The sequence below is a fragment of the Canis aureus genome, chromosome 2 (assembly GCF_053574225.1).
Source record: "Canis aureus isolate CA01 chromosome 2, VMU_Caureus_v.1.0, whole genome shotgun sequence".
Classification (NCBI taxonomy): Eukaryota; Metazoa; Chordata; class Mammalia; order Carnivora; family Canidae; genus Canis; species Canis aureus.
This window is the reverse complement of record NC_135612.1, coordinates 49,974,191-49,990,951: the sequence shown is the minus strand read 5'-3', so window position 1 is coordinate 49,990,951 and position 16,761 is coordinate 49,974,191. Positions and strand designations below refer to the sequence as shown.

The window sequence follows — 16,761 nt, the reverse complement described above, 5'->3', positions numbered from 1 at the left end:
CGGCTATTCCCTAAACTATGAACTTATTTTAGAAAAGTAGATGAAAATCAGGCCTCAAAAATCTTGTTTTACAAAAGCACAGCGCCCATCTTCAGCTAAGAAAGATATTTTTATAGGGTCTTGAGAGGAGTAGAAGTAATTCCATCCCACCTCACGTATACAAGTACCAGGAAATCCCAAGCAGTTTGGTCAATTCTCGCCAATTTCAAGGTGTAGGCAGATGCTCATGTGCTCTAAATTCCTTTTTTTTTTTTTTTTTTTAAGATTTTATTTATTTATTCATGAGAGAGAGAGATAGAGAGAGAGAGGCAGAGATATAGGTAGAGGGAGAAGCAGGCTCCATGCAGGGAGCCTGATGTGGGACTCGATCCCGGGTCTCCAGGATCACACCCTGGGCTGAAGGCGGTGCTAAACCGCTGAGCTACCCAGGTTGCCCTGGGCCCTAAATTCTTACTGAGAAGTTACATAGTGTCCCTTAATCCTCCAGACTGGCTCCATTCAATCCAGTTTGCCAGTTTTCACTACAGGTTCATAATTTAAAGAACAGTGGCATGGCAGATATTCTTTTACTTTTCGATAAAAGCAGTTCCTCTGCTGTCTCATACTGAATATAAAATAAGAACATATCAAACTAATAATATTCAATTCCTGATTATTCTTGGATAAGTACCATGGCTTGAGGATACTATAGGTCATCTCAAAACCACTTTTTGCAACTTTAGAGTATTTCAAACAACAAAAACAGATAAAACCAACTATATGGGAGTGGTTAAAAAAAAAAATCACAGTTGGTCAACCTGATAGCAAATGTCATGCTGATAACTATGAAGACCACAATAAAAGCTGAAGTACAGATTTATGATACCATGTCGAAATAAATAATATAAATAAATAAAAAATAAATAAATAAATAAATAAATAAATAAATAAATAAATAAATAAAACCCAGAGTTATGGACATGTAGAAAAAGGCTTAGGAAAAAAAATGTGAAAAAAAAAAAAAAAACAGCTATAGCTCACCTTCAGGGTGGTCTTGCCTTTCTACCAAGATTTCAGAAATTCTTACAATACTCCTAATTTGTTCAACACATAAAAATTATTTTAAAAACCTTTAGTTTGCTCCTCCCTGTTCTCTGATCTACTGTGATAATTTCACGCATAACTACCGTGCACGGCCCTCATTCACTTACGACCTCAGTGTATCAGTATGGTGAACATTAGACGAGTCCTGTCTATCTACCAGGTCTATCGTAAAAGTTTACCCACACCACTGTAAAATGCGTTGTGTTCAACTAAAGTCTTTCTACTAAGAAAGTACAAGAAAAATGGACTTTCACTAAAAGCTTCTGTGCTATGCTCCTCAGAGTGTTCATATTTAGCATGTTCCCATCTCCTGAAGATCATGAAAGCAGGTCATTACATTTAACAATGGGTGAACATTATAGAACAAGAGATTTGGGGAAACAAGCCTTGTTTCAGAAGCTCCTAATACACAGATCCTGTCACAGTTTTAAGTTCTCACAGTTTCCTATCAAATATTCTCATATCACACAGCAACTCTGGCACCTGCATGCTCATGTTTTCAACTAGATTATCATTCACCTAGTAAGAAGACCTCTCAAAGAAAATCGGACTTCTTAGCAAGCTGTTCAGAGGGAAATTAAAGGACATCTGTCCTGGAACAAACATGACTGAGAAAGGGAAAGGCAGGTGTATCAGAGGACCCTGCCATGAAGCGTCTTGGCCTGTTGGCCTCAAAAACAATGCCTGCTCCCAAAGAAGCCTCTGGTACCGAGCTGACCCTAGATGACCTTAAATGAAATTATTGTCAAGCTTTTTCCAAATCAAATCAGCTCTGAAATAAACTGGGTGGAAAAATTATCTAAACTTAGCCTTTCAGATGTTATGGCCAAGAGACATGTACCCATATGACGTTTATATTATCCATAATAAATGCAACCAGGGAGTCTGTAATGTTTTTACGTCTGGCAACAACTTTATCTTGAAGGCTTGAGTGGATTATAAAATCTTTATTTTTTTAGTGATCTTTTTACCGTACAACTATCAATTTAAATATAGTAACATTATCATCACTCATTGAAATAGTTGTGAAAAGGCTTTATTTTTAAGTAAATGTGGTCCTGCTCTTAGCAACAATCTCAGAAACTGTTTTGCTCGTTTAGTTTTATAAAGCTAAACAGACAAATTTATAAACAGACCAATTCCCTTTTATGCCAAGAAAATTGAGTTCCAGTTGTTGCATATTTCTGTATCTGCTGTGTGTATATGTATCTTTCATTATTTCAAAACCCTGGCAAAAAAAGAAAGAAAAGAAAGGAAGAAAAGGCTCTCCCAGTCCCCTGTCGCTGTTCTGTATCTATAAGCAGTAACATCTAACGCTGCTGAAACGGCTTTAGGTTTCACAACCTTTGAGGAAATGTTCTAATTATAGGAAGAGTCACTGGGGGGAAAAGAGAGCACAAAAGCCTGAAAATGGACATTTTCTTCCTTACCATTAGCTGCTGCTGGATGTTCATAAGTTTAAAAATATGTCCAGTGCAACTGTTTCCAGGAACTGAGGGTTCATGATGTGATTTGGACTCAGAGGTTAATGTATAGACGTCCAACTCTCGATGATGCCTCACAGAACAGTCTCCATATGGGATTTCATAGGATAAACTGCTCCAGGAGTCTGGTTCCTCAGCATTCTCCCTGCAAGCAAGCAAGCAATCTCTGGTTAGTCTATGGATGTTCAGCTCCCTCCTGGCAGAGAGTTTACCTCTCAGTCTGTAGTAAAATCTCTGACCTCTCTGTTCTGGAGGCTCTGCAGCAGAAATCTGGTTTATACAGTTCCCCAGTGATCCAGGCATATAACTAACTGTTCCATCTGCCTCATAAGAGGTCACAAATGCATTAAATGAGAACTGCAGGATTCCTCCCGAAGAATATTCTTTCGATCAAAATAAAGAGAGGTCTGGGAGCTTAAAATAGTTAATATTACGCTAATAACCAACTAATGAATAAATGTAAGGAGGATGGTCTTAGCCTGGTTTTCAATAGAAGCAAGGCTTATATTAAGCATTTCACTTAAATTGGGTTGCACCACATGCTAACTGCAGTTGATTAAATCAGAAAGAGAAGAAAGAATCATTATATCCCATATAAGGGCACTCCAACTTTTGTTAACAACTCTAAAAGCCAACTATATAGACTAAGACTGTGATGCCACATCATATTATACTTGTCAATACAATTGTGAAGAAGCACTTGGTTCTGAGAACTTCAAGTTAAATTTTTTTTAATTTAAAAAATGAACAACCTTGCTCATCATAAACATACTTCATCTATAAGTAAAACCAACAAAGGCACAAGTATGCAAAAAAAAAATTTATGGGACAGGTCTCAAAACATGAAATCTCTTTATGAACCAGTAGGTTGGAAAAGTATTCCCAAGATTCTGGAAGGAGGAAGAAGTTTATATGTTTGAGATCATTATATATTAAAATGAAACAGATAATTGAATGAAAAAAAAAACAAGAATTAAGCATGAAGAAGTAACAGACATGCCATACACTGACAAATATGAAAGGGAAACCTTCTTTGCATTGTTTTATTTATTAAATCATACCTGTCTGTCATTAACAACTCACCAGATAGTAACTGGAATTTCAAACTAACCATATGCTATCTATGAGGCCTAGAACTGAGTAATCATGTGCTAGCTGAACAATGAAGGATGCTCCAAAAGTAAACTATTGTAATGTCCATCCTCAAGAGTGACATCCTAGCAGTTAAGGCTTAAAATGAACCTAGCATATGCTATTCTAAGTCATTTATGTACTAACCAAGCTGCTCTACTCTGTGTAAAGTGACCTCAAAAAAAAAAAAAAAAAGGACTGCTGACTCTTGAGCAAGGTGAGTTTCAACTGCATGGGTCCATTTACACACAGATATTTTTTTTTTCCTCTCATAAATACACTATAGTTCTGTAAAGGTATTTTTTCCTCTTATGATTTTGTTCATCTCTTCTCTGGCTTACTGTGTTGTAAGAATATACTATATAATACACATAAGACAAAATTTGTGTTAATTGGCTATTCATGATACTGGTAAGGCTTTCAATCAATTGCAGGTTATTAAGTTTTTGGTAAGTTGTATGTGGATTTTTGACGGTGCAGGGGGTTGGCCCTTGCATTGTTCAAGGGTCAATTCTACTTGTAAGATAAGTCACTTAAGAGTTCAACAATGACTCAACTAAGCAGCCAATCAGCCTCACTCAAATGAGGGGGGACATAACTTCTCTGTAAATTTAGCTTTGAGGCTTGGGTTGACATTGTCACTAACTTGGAGTCATTAACTATCTGTACACATAACCAGCATATCTGATTACTTGGGATTACGATACCCGTACAATAATAAAAAAAAGAAAAGGCCTCTGAAAACAAAACCTGATTTATATGCCCACCACTCCACCGTGAGGCAAATACATGAGAGAGGACTGTCTGCCAATACTGGGGCAATTAAAAAGTGACACAATCCATTCCCAGTAAAATGGTGTTTTCTACCAAGCTTGCCACTATTAATTCTCCAACTGTTTCCTTTCTACTATCTAAACCTTGAGAAGTTCCCGTCTGTGACCACAAACTATTTACCTTCTACTGCTCCCATGCTCTCCTCTCCAAGAGGAATGCACTTTTTGGAGTGCATTACCCGCCAAGTGCTAACCCTTCCTCTCCCAATTCTCGTCTCCGTGAATTTTTGTTGCTTCTTACTCTGTCTAGATACCAGAGACTAGTCAATGCAACTATTCTCTTACTGATTTCATGAATATCTGGTGCAACTGACACTCTTCCAAATCCATTTGACCTGCGGGTCCGAGTAAACCTTGCTATTCAGCCAATTATTTATGGGCTAGGTAATATCCCAGGTGCTGGGGATACAAACCAAAATTCTTATCCAGTTGGGAGTTTACATACTTAGCAAGGGAGATAAAACCAGTCAGATTAAATAAAACATCTGGCATTTTTGAGCAGAACAAGTGCTATGGAGAAAAAGCAAGAGGAGGGCTGCAATTTTATTTTTATTTAAATCTAATTCATTAACATATAGTGCATTATCAGTTTCAGTAGAGGTCAGTGATTCATCAGTTGCATAACACACCCAGTGCTCATTTCATCATGTGCCCTCCTTAATGCCCATCACCCAGTTACCCCATCCCTTTCTCTCCTCCCCTCCAGCAACCCTCAATTTGTTTCCTAGAGTTAAAGGTCTCTTACGGTTTTGTCTCCCCTCTCTGATTTCGTTTTATTTTACTTTTCCCTCTCTTCCCCTATGATCCTGATTTGTTTCGTAAATTCCACAGATAAATGAAATCATATGATAACTGGCTCTCAGACTTATTTCACTTAGCATAATACCTTCTAGTTCCATCTATGTAGTTGTAAATGGTAATATTTCATTTTTTTGATGGCTGAATAATATTTCATTGTATATGAAATACTGTATGTATAAACCACATCTTCTTTATCTATTTATCTGTCAGTAGACATCTGGGCGCTTTCCACAGTTTGGCTATTGTGGACATTGCAGCTCTAAACATTGGGGTGCAGATGGCCCTTTGAATCACTATGTTTGTATCTTTGGGATAAATGACTAGTAGTGCAATTGCTGGGTCACAGGGTGGCTCTATATTCAACTTTTTGAGAAACTTCCATACTGTTTTCCAGAGTGGCTATACCAACTTGCATTCCCACCAGCAGTGTAAGAGGGTTTCTCCTCATCCTCACCAACATTTGTTTCTTGACTTGTTAATTTTAGCCATTCTGACTGCCGTGAGGCAGTATCTCGTTGTGGTTTTGATTTGTATTTCCCTGAGGCCAAGTGATATTGAGCATGTCTTCATTTGTTGGCCATTCGTAGGTCTTCTTTGGAGAAATGTCTGTTCAGGACTTTTGCTCATTTCTTGACTGGGTTATTTGTTTTTTGGGTGTTGAGTTTGATAAGTTCTTTAAATATTTTGGACACTCGCCATTTATCTGATAAGATATTTATAAATATCTTCTCCATTCTGTAGGTCCTTTGGTTTTGACTGTTCCCTTTGCTGGGTAAAAGCTTTCTATCTTGATAAAGTCCTAATAGTTCATTTTTGCTTTTGTTTCCCCAAGAGTTGCAATTTTAAATGTGGCAGGCCAGAAAGGCCTCAAAGAGGTGGCTTATTATTTTTAAGATTTATCTGAGAGAAACAGAGAGAACAAGGACGAGGGTCAAAGGAAGAGGGAGAGAATCTCAAGCAGACTCTGCACTGTGTGTGTGGAGCCCGATGTGGGCTCATGACACTGACATCATGACCTGAGCCAAAATTAAGAGACAGATGCTTAGCTAACTGAGCCACCCAGGAATCCCCTGAGGGGATGCTCTATGTCTTTTGTGCTCTGTGTTTAGCACTATGTAAGATTTGTCCTTCATCCACTAATAACATGTGGCAAAGCTCCAGACATAGGAATGTTTACTGCAACTTTAGGTATAATGGTTAAAAATGACACCACCAGGTCAGTAATTACAGGGCTGTTTGGTAAACTGAAGAACAAATTTCTGGACTATTATGTAGCCATTAAAAATAATGGAAGTTAACAGTCCAGAAACACAGAAATTTACAATGTCCAGGGAAATAAGCAAAATAAGTGTAAAAACTTAGGTAAGTTTAGATGGTAAAATGCACAAATAAAAATAGTGTCACAGTGGTTGGGCTGTAGGTTTTCTTCTTCCCCAAGATTTTAATTAATGTTTTTAACAAATTTTTTAAAGTTCCCTACTGAGCCAGGACTCACTACTTCTCCAGAATGCTTTTAGTCACTTGTGAAATTATACTTTCTATAATGTCCCCAAAGGCCCAATCTTAACTTTGTCTACTTCATTCTTAGGTGACCTTTTTGCCCTTCTTAGTGAGAAGCTTAAGGCCGCCTAACATGAGTTAAAACAATCTTCATCCACTAATAATTACCTCCGCCCACCCCCTCTAACGTCAAGAACGCCCCTTCTCAACAATGGGTTTGCTCTGTTCCCCCTACCCTTCCTGCCAACCCAGACTGGGTAATCCGGATGCCTACAGTTTTCCACACACTTCTGGACTAGCTCTGCCCTCCCAAGCGCAGTTAAAACACTAGCAGGAAACAGATCAGTGGTGGAAGCAGAAGGGATTACTACTGCCTGCATACCCGGGGGGGGGGGGGGGGGGGGGGGAGTAGCAGCAGCAATCTGCACTTCATTCAGCAGACCAGATCTCACTGAGGAATTCGGCTCCTGGGAGGCATCTGATGACATGGAGACATTTTCTGGTGTTCACAACCTGGGGGTACTGGGGAGGGGAGGCGGTCCTACTATGCACAGGTCAGCTCCCCACCACGAGAAACTGTCAGGCCCAAATCATCAGTAGTGCTGAGGTTGAGAAATGCTGCTGTCAATGCACTGATGTACTTCATCTGTCCTCCTCTCCCTTCCGCCTCCTTACTGGTCATCCAAAAGCTTCAAGGCTCTACATTTTGGCCCTTCCTCACTCCAACTGCTACTAAAACCTCTTTAGTAGGGGTCCACTGACCAGAAAACCCCAAATCTGGCAGCCTTTGTCCCTATCACCCTTGAGTTTTGTAGAATTTTAAAATAGTGACCGGATTCTTCTGCTGAAACTTATTCTCACTGGACACTCATCAAGAACCATCCTGCCTGCCTACAGTTTTCTCTGGCTTTCTCTTCTCACATCTAAGATGTGGACACATGTCAACTCTCTTACTCTCATTCATCCTTTCCCACAGCCCTGGTTCACCTCCCAAATCTCTCTCCAGCTACAAAGTCTGAGGCTCCTGCCCCACATTTACAACGACTTCAATGTCTTACAGGATATGCAGTGGGCATTCTCAAATTTCAAAACTCCATTTTATGTTCCTTCCATTCCCTGAAGCAGCAGTAACTCCGAACTTATTTCCAGGAATGAAACCATTGTCATCCTTAGTAACACAATTTCCCTTCTTCCAACATTCTGTTGGTCTTGCGTTTGCAATGTATCTCCCACTCAGTGTCTTATTTCAATTCCTACAAGAACTGCCCTAGCTCAAAGCCCTCACTGAATTATCTGGACTCTTATAGATACTCTTGTTACAGGCCAGCTGCCCTAGAACTTCCCCTGCTCCCCAAATCTACCCAAAGAAATAATTTTAAAGCAACAGGATGCCATCCTCCAGCCCAAAAGTTTTGCTGTGCTTACTGTTGTTGTTTTTTTAACATCAGGCGTGAGAAGAGTCCCTTATCACCTAGGCTTTCCCTTTTAATCCTAAGCATTCTATAAAGCATTTTTACTGTATGGATATTTAAAACAGACGGTTGAAGAATTTCATGACCAAGGACACTCAGCTAATAAGAACACTAGAATTACAACCATCTCTTTCCACTCTAGGATGATAGTAGTTTCATTGGTATGCTACAGCAACAATGATTCTACCTGTCAACGCTTCCATGTTAAGGTACCTATGTTCTTCATGTCAACTTATCTTTTCATGCCCTATTCTTTTTTTTAAGTCATCTCTACACCCAATGTGGGGCTCAAATACATGACCTCAAGATCAAGGGTAGTGTGCTCTACCAACTGAGCCAGCCAGCCACCCCCTTCTTCTTGTACCCTATTCTGCAGCCAAACTGTCAATGCCCATTCCCCAAACACACTTCATCAGCCAACACAATACTAACCTATCCAAAATCCACCCATCTTTCAATGGTCTGGTTTCCAGATATCTTCCATTCTTCTCTCCAGTCAGTCTTTCCTTTCCCTCTGAATATACAAGACTCTATTATATTACAGTCTTCCAGCTTTAAAACAAAACCAAACCCTCTTTGGGCTATTTAATGATTATTTGTGTACCTGTCTTGTCCCTCTCACCAAAATACAAGGCTCCTTAGGAGAAGGATTGTACTACTGCATCTGTGATTCACTGAAGGTTTAAGATTGAAAGTCAGTACAGGATACCAAAATAAGTTTATGGAGAATCTCTATAGTTATTTTCTTTGGCTTAGTAATAAATGAAAATGCGGCCTATCGTTTTGGGGCTACGTTATAGAAAAAAACTACTCTTCCAAACAACAGAATCACAAAGCAGACAGACACACACACAGAAGGGGAATGAGGGAATTGGTGTTGATGAGGCATTACAAACCGACTTCCCAACACCAAGAGGGAGTGCTTAGCTCACTACCTGCCCCCTCCCTCAAACCACATGCATGCAGCCTATTCTGTCCTCCCAGAAAAGTTCTAATAATCATGGTGCCATCTGCATTTGGTGTCTACATTATTCTGCATCTAGTACTGCTCGTAGCTGCTCTATGTAATGTCCTATGAATATGCTCCCTTTCTTGCACAATTTAGTATTTTTACTTGAATTAAATTACTTTCCTTTTCCTAATTACTCCTAACTAGAGTCTCGTTTTTATAGTCTTGCTTCACAATGTGATACTCAAAGATCATTCAATGAAACATTTACTGAACACTTATTAAGTTGTAGGCACTGTGCTAGATGCCAGAGCTACAAGGATAAATGCAAACATACAATCTAAGGTCAAACACATGAATTACTATTAGATAGCCACAACGTGGCTTATTGGTGGTACTATCACTTCTATGCAAGCAAAAAGCAAGAAAGAATCAATGAAGACTTTTATACTTACAAGTGTGGCATTTTGTACACTAAATACACCACATGCCATCAAAATTATACTATTACTTGTAAATAGTACCATTACTTTATATACCGCTAAGAATACAAAAAATTACGTGAATTAAATTATGACACAACATTGTAGCAGCGTTGATCAAAATGTATCTAATTTCACAGCCAGAAAAGGACATCTCAAAAGAGACTAACACAGGGTATATAAATACAGCCAACTGCACTTCTGCATATTGCCAGTGGGAGTACAAATAGCTCAAGTGAACTGTTCAAATGAACCTTCACTCATCTGCTTCCACGGAATGCTCTGATTGATGTTAACATTCACCCACGTTCCAGAAGCTTGCAACAGACAGCAGGTGCATGTGAGGAAAGCAGCCTAGAGGCTGTGGATTGAGCTGCAAGGCACCTCAGGGGACCATGGGTTGGTAGACTTCAACAAAAACATCTAACACACAGGTTTCAAACTTGCAGGTAGCTGAACATCTTCAGATAAAATCATTTGCAAAAAAAGAATTGCTTGGGGATGGGGCCAGTACAGGGAAAGGAAGGCAGAGCCCTGCTCTCTCTCCATCTACCTTCCCTCCCAGGTGAGTTGGGAGATTCCCACCTGGAGCCCGGGGCAGAGCTAAATGCTCTGTAATTCCAAAAGTATAGACTTTATGTACAACAAGCATGTTTCCCACCAATGGCCTTTTCTTGTGTAGTCTCCTCTGGGCTTGGAGAATAACTAGTCAGCCTCTTTTTGATTAGAAGTCCTTTCTGGGGCTACAGTTAATAATTAAGTTGTCCCTCAGCTTTGTATTTCTGCCACTGAGGGGAATATGCCTGAGTATCTAAAATTTGCCTTAGAAATATTATTACACAAAGATTTTATTGCAACCAAGTCAAGTGTAGCAACACAGAAAAGCATACCTACAAGGTGATCTGAAATTCTGGTTAACAGGCACCATAGCCTGAGCTGAAGTTTTTTTGTTTCTTTTTTAAATGAGCAAATGGGAGATTTACAGATGAGGACATGTAAATGTTGTGGGCTGTGATCTCTCCTCATTTCACTTCTCATTCCAAGGAGGACACCACCCCTTCTGAAGAAAAGTGCACTTTTACTACTAATTGTGACAGTTATGCACGATGGGGACTACTTTGTGTCTACTCCATCAGACAGTACCGAGATCTCTAAGAATTTCTTAGACTGTCACATTCAGCCAGACCCCAGAACAGACTACAAGACAGAAAGGGCCGGCTGACATCATGATTACCTTGAGACTTGCAATCATCCTGGTGTAATGCATTTTATATTGTTTTCAGCCATGCTTGAGCACTGCCTACTTCAACCCTGAGTCTGCAGTAGGAATCCCCAGGGCAGTCTTGAGCTGAGCTCTAAAAGCTCTGTTGCACTGTACTGTGAGGCTCTTTACTCCTCTGTCACCTTGATTAAGGACAGGGACCATTCTCCTCTAGACTGGCTGGGCCTCACTACCCTGCTCAATCTCCTGACAGGTTGCAGGTCCTCAAACAGATGCTGGGCTATACCACTCAGGCCAACAGAGTACAAATATTCCTCTGGTTTCCTCAAGATGTTTACCAACAGTTTGAGATTACAAAGAACTCGCTTTCTATGAAGGGAGAGATAATCTAAAGAAGTAACTCCAGTAATGTTCTTATAAGTGGCAGGAATGCCTGAGAAGGTAAAGCTGGCAAGGAAAATAACACACCATGACAACTAGACCCAGTGCATGGTCAAGGTCAGGTAAAGACCACGCTAAAAGGATACTCTTGGGCAGCTGGCAAAAAAGGAATATAAACCACATATGAGATCATCTTATTATATTAATGTGATATGACTGATGGGTGCACTGTGATAAGAATATGCTGAAAAGAGGTGCCTGGGTGACTCAGTCGGTTAAGTGTCTGCCTTGGCTCAGGTCATGATCCCACAGTCCTGGGATGGAGCCCTGCATTGGGATCCCTCCTCAGGGGGGAGCCAGTTTTTCCCTCTCCCCCTGCTTGTATACTCTGTCAAATAAATAAATAAATAAAATCTTTAAAAAAAAGAAAAAGAATATGCTGAAATACTTCAGAATAAGGGGACATGTCTGCAACTTACCCTCCAAAGAGTTCAGTAACACTGCATGTACATAAATAAAATACCAATAAAACAAACACAACAAATGTTAATAACTGGTGCATTTCGATGAAGAATATACAAGAGTTCATTATTCCATTCTTGCATCTTTTCTATAGGTTCAAGATTTTTCAAAATAAAAAGTTACATATAAAACACTGATTTTAAACAAGGCAGAGGTAGCAATTCTTTCATCCTATGATCACTATTTAGTTAAGGCAGGGAAGAAACTAGTATGATCTGGTATCTATTAAGAAACGGGCAGGTGCTTTTATGTACACTATTTAATCCATGTAAGAATCCTTCAAGGAAGTGCTATTCTTAGTTTAGAGGAGAGAAAACTGAGACTCAGAAATGTGAAACTTGTTTGCTCAAGATATACATCCATTAGCAGTTTGATAAGCCTGGCTTCAAGCAACAAACTTCACCACTTATGAGAAGTGAGAGCCTGAGCTAGATGCTTAACTTCTTTGAACATGCATTATCATCTGTATGAACACTGAAATGGCCCCTCTACAAAGCTGCCGTGGCAAGGAAAGGGGGCAAGAGAGTAATGATTCAATACTGCCAGGCACACAGTAGCACTCAGTAAGCACCAGTACTTTCCGTACTTAGGACTCAGCTAACAGGTACTGGAGTAATAGATTTGAATCCTGGCTACACTGACCTCTCCACCCAAGCTGCACTCTCCTAGGTCTTATGTAGCACTGCTCCAGGTGAGAGGGGCTGCTCTTTCCGGGACAGGAAGCACCTAGGGTCATCTGAAGTCAGCACAGAGCAAAGAGGCCTTCAGGGGAAGAATTTCTTCACAAATTCAAAGAACATCCATCCTGGGCCCAAAGTTTTTCACCACACAGGCATTCTCTAGTGAACACTTCTAAAGCCTCCCCACCCCCGGTGCACATTTACTCCAAAGCATCTACAGATCAATCACAGCCATCCTCAGGTGCCTGGTGAGACTGGCAAACAAGCAGGGCAAACTGCACAGCCCAGATTCTCAGTCTCACTATTTTCAAAATAAGCACATTCCTCTCAAATGAAAGTGCCAACTTTGAGTCCTTCGATTTATTTAAAAAAAAAAAAAGGCACAAATTGTTTACCCCGTTTTCCACAAAACTGACATCAATGGGCACCCACCTTTCCCTAAGGGAAAAAAAACTATTCTACTCAAAATTATCTCATTATATTGACTATGGATTTCCCTGGAGGCTACATCACTGGGTGATACGATGACAAAGCAGGGTTTTGAGGTGTGAACTGAATCCCCTTTATAACACAGTCTGGTCTAAGACTAGTGAGCTTCCAGGAGCCAACGTTTTTTTTTATCTGTTTACCAAAAAGTGGCAATAATATCAGCTTTCTCACAGAGTTGTTTTAGGGATTAGAGATACACTTACTATTACATTGGTTTCTGTTTCCTTCCACAAGCAAAGAGGCACACACCCTAGTTACTTCCTTTTACAGCTACATTTATTAATCGTTTAACAATGCACCAAATATTGAGCTACGTGTCTTACATTTAAAACATTATTTTTTCTTTCACCTACGTTGTGAAGGAAGATATTACCCCAATTTGCAGATGAGGAAACTGAAGGTGTGAGAAATTTAATGACCTGCCCCGTGGCTAGTAAGTCACAGAGCTAGAATTAGAGCTGGTGCTCTAAACCACTACACAAAACCACCTCTCTATTTTGCACTAGAAAATGCAGACCAGTGAAGCCCATGAAGTATTTTTAACATATGCTCTTTGGGGAGCTTAAGTTTTGGGGGTGTAGGTTCTAGATTACAGTATGTTACACACATGACATTATCGTGTGTGGCCCATGGCTTCCATGGCCATTTTTCCCTCTTTACACTTGGAGAGGCTACTTGGGCTCTCCAACTCAATGGCTCTGTGACTTCTGGACTATGTTGCTCTTATGACAGCCAAAGTTCTGCATTTTTTAGTCTTACCTTACTTGCACTGTTTTCAAGATCTTAAAAAAATAATTTCTAATATCTTACCATGATACTAATTATATTTGCATAAATATCTAACATACCAACATTCACAGGTTAAGTAAAAAGTACAGTTAATTTATACAAGACTGATATCTAAATATTTACTAATGTGATCAGCCTTAGTTGATAATTCCTTTACCCTATTAAGATTTAAGCCACCAACCTGATTCATAATAACGCTCAGGAATTAATTTTCAGGTGTAACGTTAAGTCTAATTTTTCCAATAAGGCAAAGTTCTTAATTTTAACTGCATTTTGGAATTACCTGGAAAACCTTATAAAATCCTGATGTCCAGATCACACCTCACACCAATTAAATAAAAATCTCCAGAGGTGGCCCTCAGGTATTAGCAGTTTTTAAAACTCTCCAGGAGATTCTCATGCGTAATTAGAATCCTCAGGGATCCTAATGTACAACCAGTTATAAACCACACATTAAAGTAACTTACAGATGCCAGTTCATTTTAAAAAGGAAAGCATAAAGCATAGTCAAGGCTAGCAAGATTGCAATAAACACTGAAGTTGTAAGTCAAAATCCTTTGACTGAATTATACCATGCCTTGGAACTTACAGAAATAATTTAGCATAAGGAAGGCATATGATGAGATATAAGCACTGGGTGTTATACTATATGTTGGCAGACAGAATTTAATATAAAAAAAATTAGCAGAAGCAAAAATTAATAGGTAAATATGAGGCTCACTGCAGCATTCATTACTTAATTTCTAATTTTTTACATGTTAAAACTAACATTCAACATTGGGCAAAGATTTAAATACTCAAGATAAACAAAATATTTTAGAGGGCCTCAAAAACAATTACAAGGGGTGGCTTGTAAGCATTTCTGGGTGGCTCAGGCAGTTAAGCGCCTGCCTTCGGCTCAGGTCATGATCTCAGAGTCCTGGAATAGAGAGCCCCATGTTGCGCTTCCTGCTCAGCTGGGATCCTGCTTCTCCCTCTGCCCTTTCCTCCTGCTTGTGATCTCTGTCTCTCTATCTCTCTCTCATGTGTGTGCACACATGTTCTCTCTCAAATAAAATCTTTTAAAAAATTGTAAGACCACAAAATAGGTAAGAATAGGATAAAGTAAAAATATCAGAACACAAAATAGGAAATCAGCTGCACTCTTTTAAAAAACATTGCAATGTTGGAGATAGTATCTGGTAATGAAATAAATCTCTTATTGGTGGCAGCATTATGAATAATTTTATGTCTAATAAAACACTAATTCTCTCTCGTTATCCTTCTTGATTCTGATCTATGTCAGAGGAAAGACATACATACTGCAAGTGTCACCAAGAGCTACTGCAAGGGAACACAGAGAAACCGGAGTCTGGACTCTGACAGTTCTATTTAAAATTCATTCTCAGAAGAGCACCAGACCAACACCAAATGGATCTTCATCTAAGAAACAACCCAATTTACCAATCTCCACTCACTCAGTAATGCATTTTTCTCTACCTTCTCCCTTCCCAGATGACTGAAGCCATCTAAATGATGACACAGAAGTTTCTATTTAAGTATTTCTTAAATTTCTATTTCTATAAAGCTATGTTGATCTCTCGCAAAACATATGATTCTTTTGTCTATTCTAAGACAGTTGCTGGCTTAACTACTTACTGTCCTCTACAAAGTGTACTTTTTTTGGTAAGATTTTATTTATTTATTCATGAGAGAGACACAGAGAGAGGCAGAAACATAGGCAGAGAGAGAAGCAGGCTTGCTGCAGGGAGCCTGATGTGGGCTCAATTCCAGGACCCCAGGATCACGACCTGAGCTGAAGGCAGATGCTCAACCACTGAGCCACCCAGGTGCCCCTACAAAGTGTACTTGATCAGAGGAGAAACACAGGGACATGAGAACTGTCTTGAAAAGGAGACCATTATCCCTGTGACTAACATCCAAATCCAGGCTGGAAAAAGAGAAATGCCTACAAAATAAGCTGAAACTTGGAAAGAATGGAACTGGATAAAGTAATTTGAAACTGAGGACAGAAAACAAATCAGGAAAAAAAGTCCAATATCCAACCACTAGAAGAGAGAGAACACATCTTTAAAATGTTACATTTCTGGCAGCCCGGGTGACTCAGTGGTTTAGCACCGCCTTCAGCCCAGGGCCTGATCCTGGAGGCCCGGGATCGAGTCCCACATCAGGCTCCCTTCATCGAGCCTGCTTCTCTCTCTCTCCCCTCTCTCTCTTTCTCTCCCTCTGTGTCTCATGAATAAATAAAAATAAAATCTTTTAAAAAATAAATTAATAAAATGTTACATTTCTTTAGCTTTCTCATGAAGCAAACAAACAGAACAAAAATCAAACAGTAACCCTAGATGTTTACAAATTTAAACAAGCTAAAGACGATAGAGGGCAAGGACTGCACATCCATTTCTTCCAATCTTATTTCTAAAGAGCATTTCAAACTCAAAATAACAGGAAAATAAGACTTAAATATGAATCTGTAATTCTAGTGTACTGGTGACCATTAAAACCTGTTGATTAACAAGATCCCAAAGGTGAAGCTGCCACAACTCTATAGATAAGTGATTTGTTCTACTTACAAAAACTGGTAACTTTAATCATAACAAAGTCATCACTGTAAACTAGCTTTTTCCAGTTCAGGAAAAAGAAAAAGCATTCTTGCTCATTAGTCTGGGCAGGAATCCTGAGACATGATGTTCACTGGACTTCATATAAGGCTACTGTCATTAAAATTTAAGAAAAGAACCACCAATACTTAACAAGTCCAGTAAACTTCTAATGACCTTATGTATTTTTATATAATCCACTGCCCCAATTCAGCATTTGTCATAAGTCATTGTTGAAAAGGATTCATCTTATTTAGAAGCAGTTAGACAAATAATACATGTCAAAATAGACAATGTCTCCTTCAAAGACCAGATGGGATTTTTGGGGGGATCTCCTATATGT

General features: G+C 39.3%; 1 protein-coding gene across 14 annotated transcripts in view; it reads right to left on the bottom strand.

The window, feature by feature from the left end:
• AKAP13 (A-kinase anchoring protein 13) overlaps window positions 1-16,761 on the bottom strand; it is a 320,707-nt gene that overhangs the window by 149,639 nt on the left and 154,307 nt on the right. For all 14 annotated transcript variants that reach the window (XR_013364374.1, XM_077871282.1, XM_077871307.1 and 11 more), the window contains one exon: window positions 2,514-2,712. Coding sequence is in view for 13 of the 14 variants with exons in the window: in XM_077871282.1 (XP_077727408.1) it covers window positions 2,514-2,712 (199 nt within the window). In the remaining variant the exon portion in view is untranslated. The remainder of the gene's footprint in view (window positions 1-2,513; window positions 2,713-16,761) is intronic.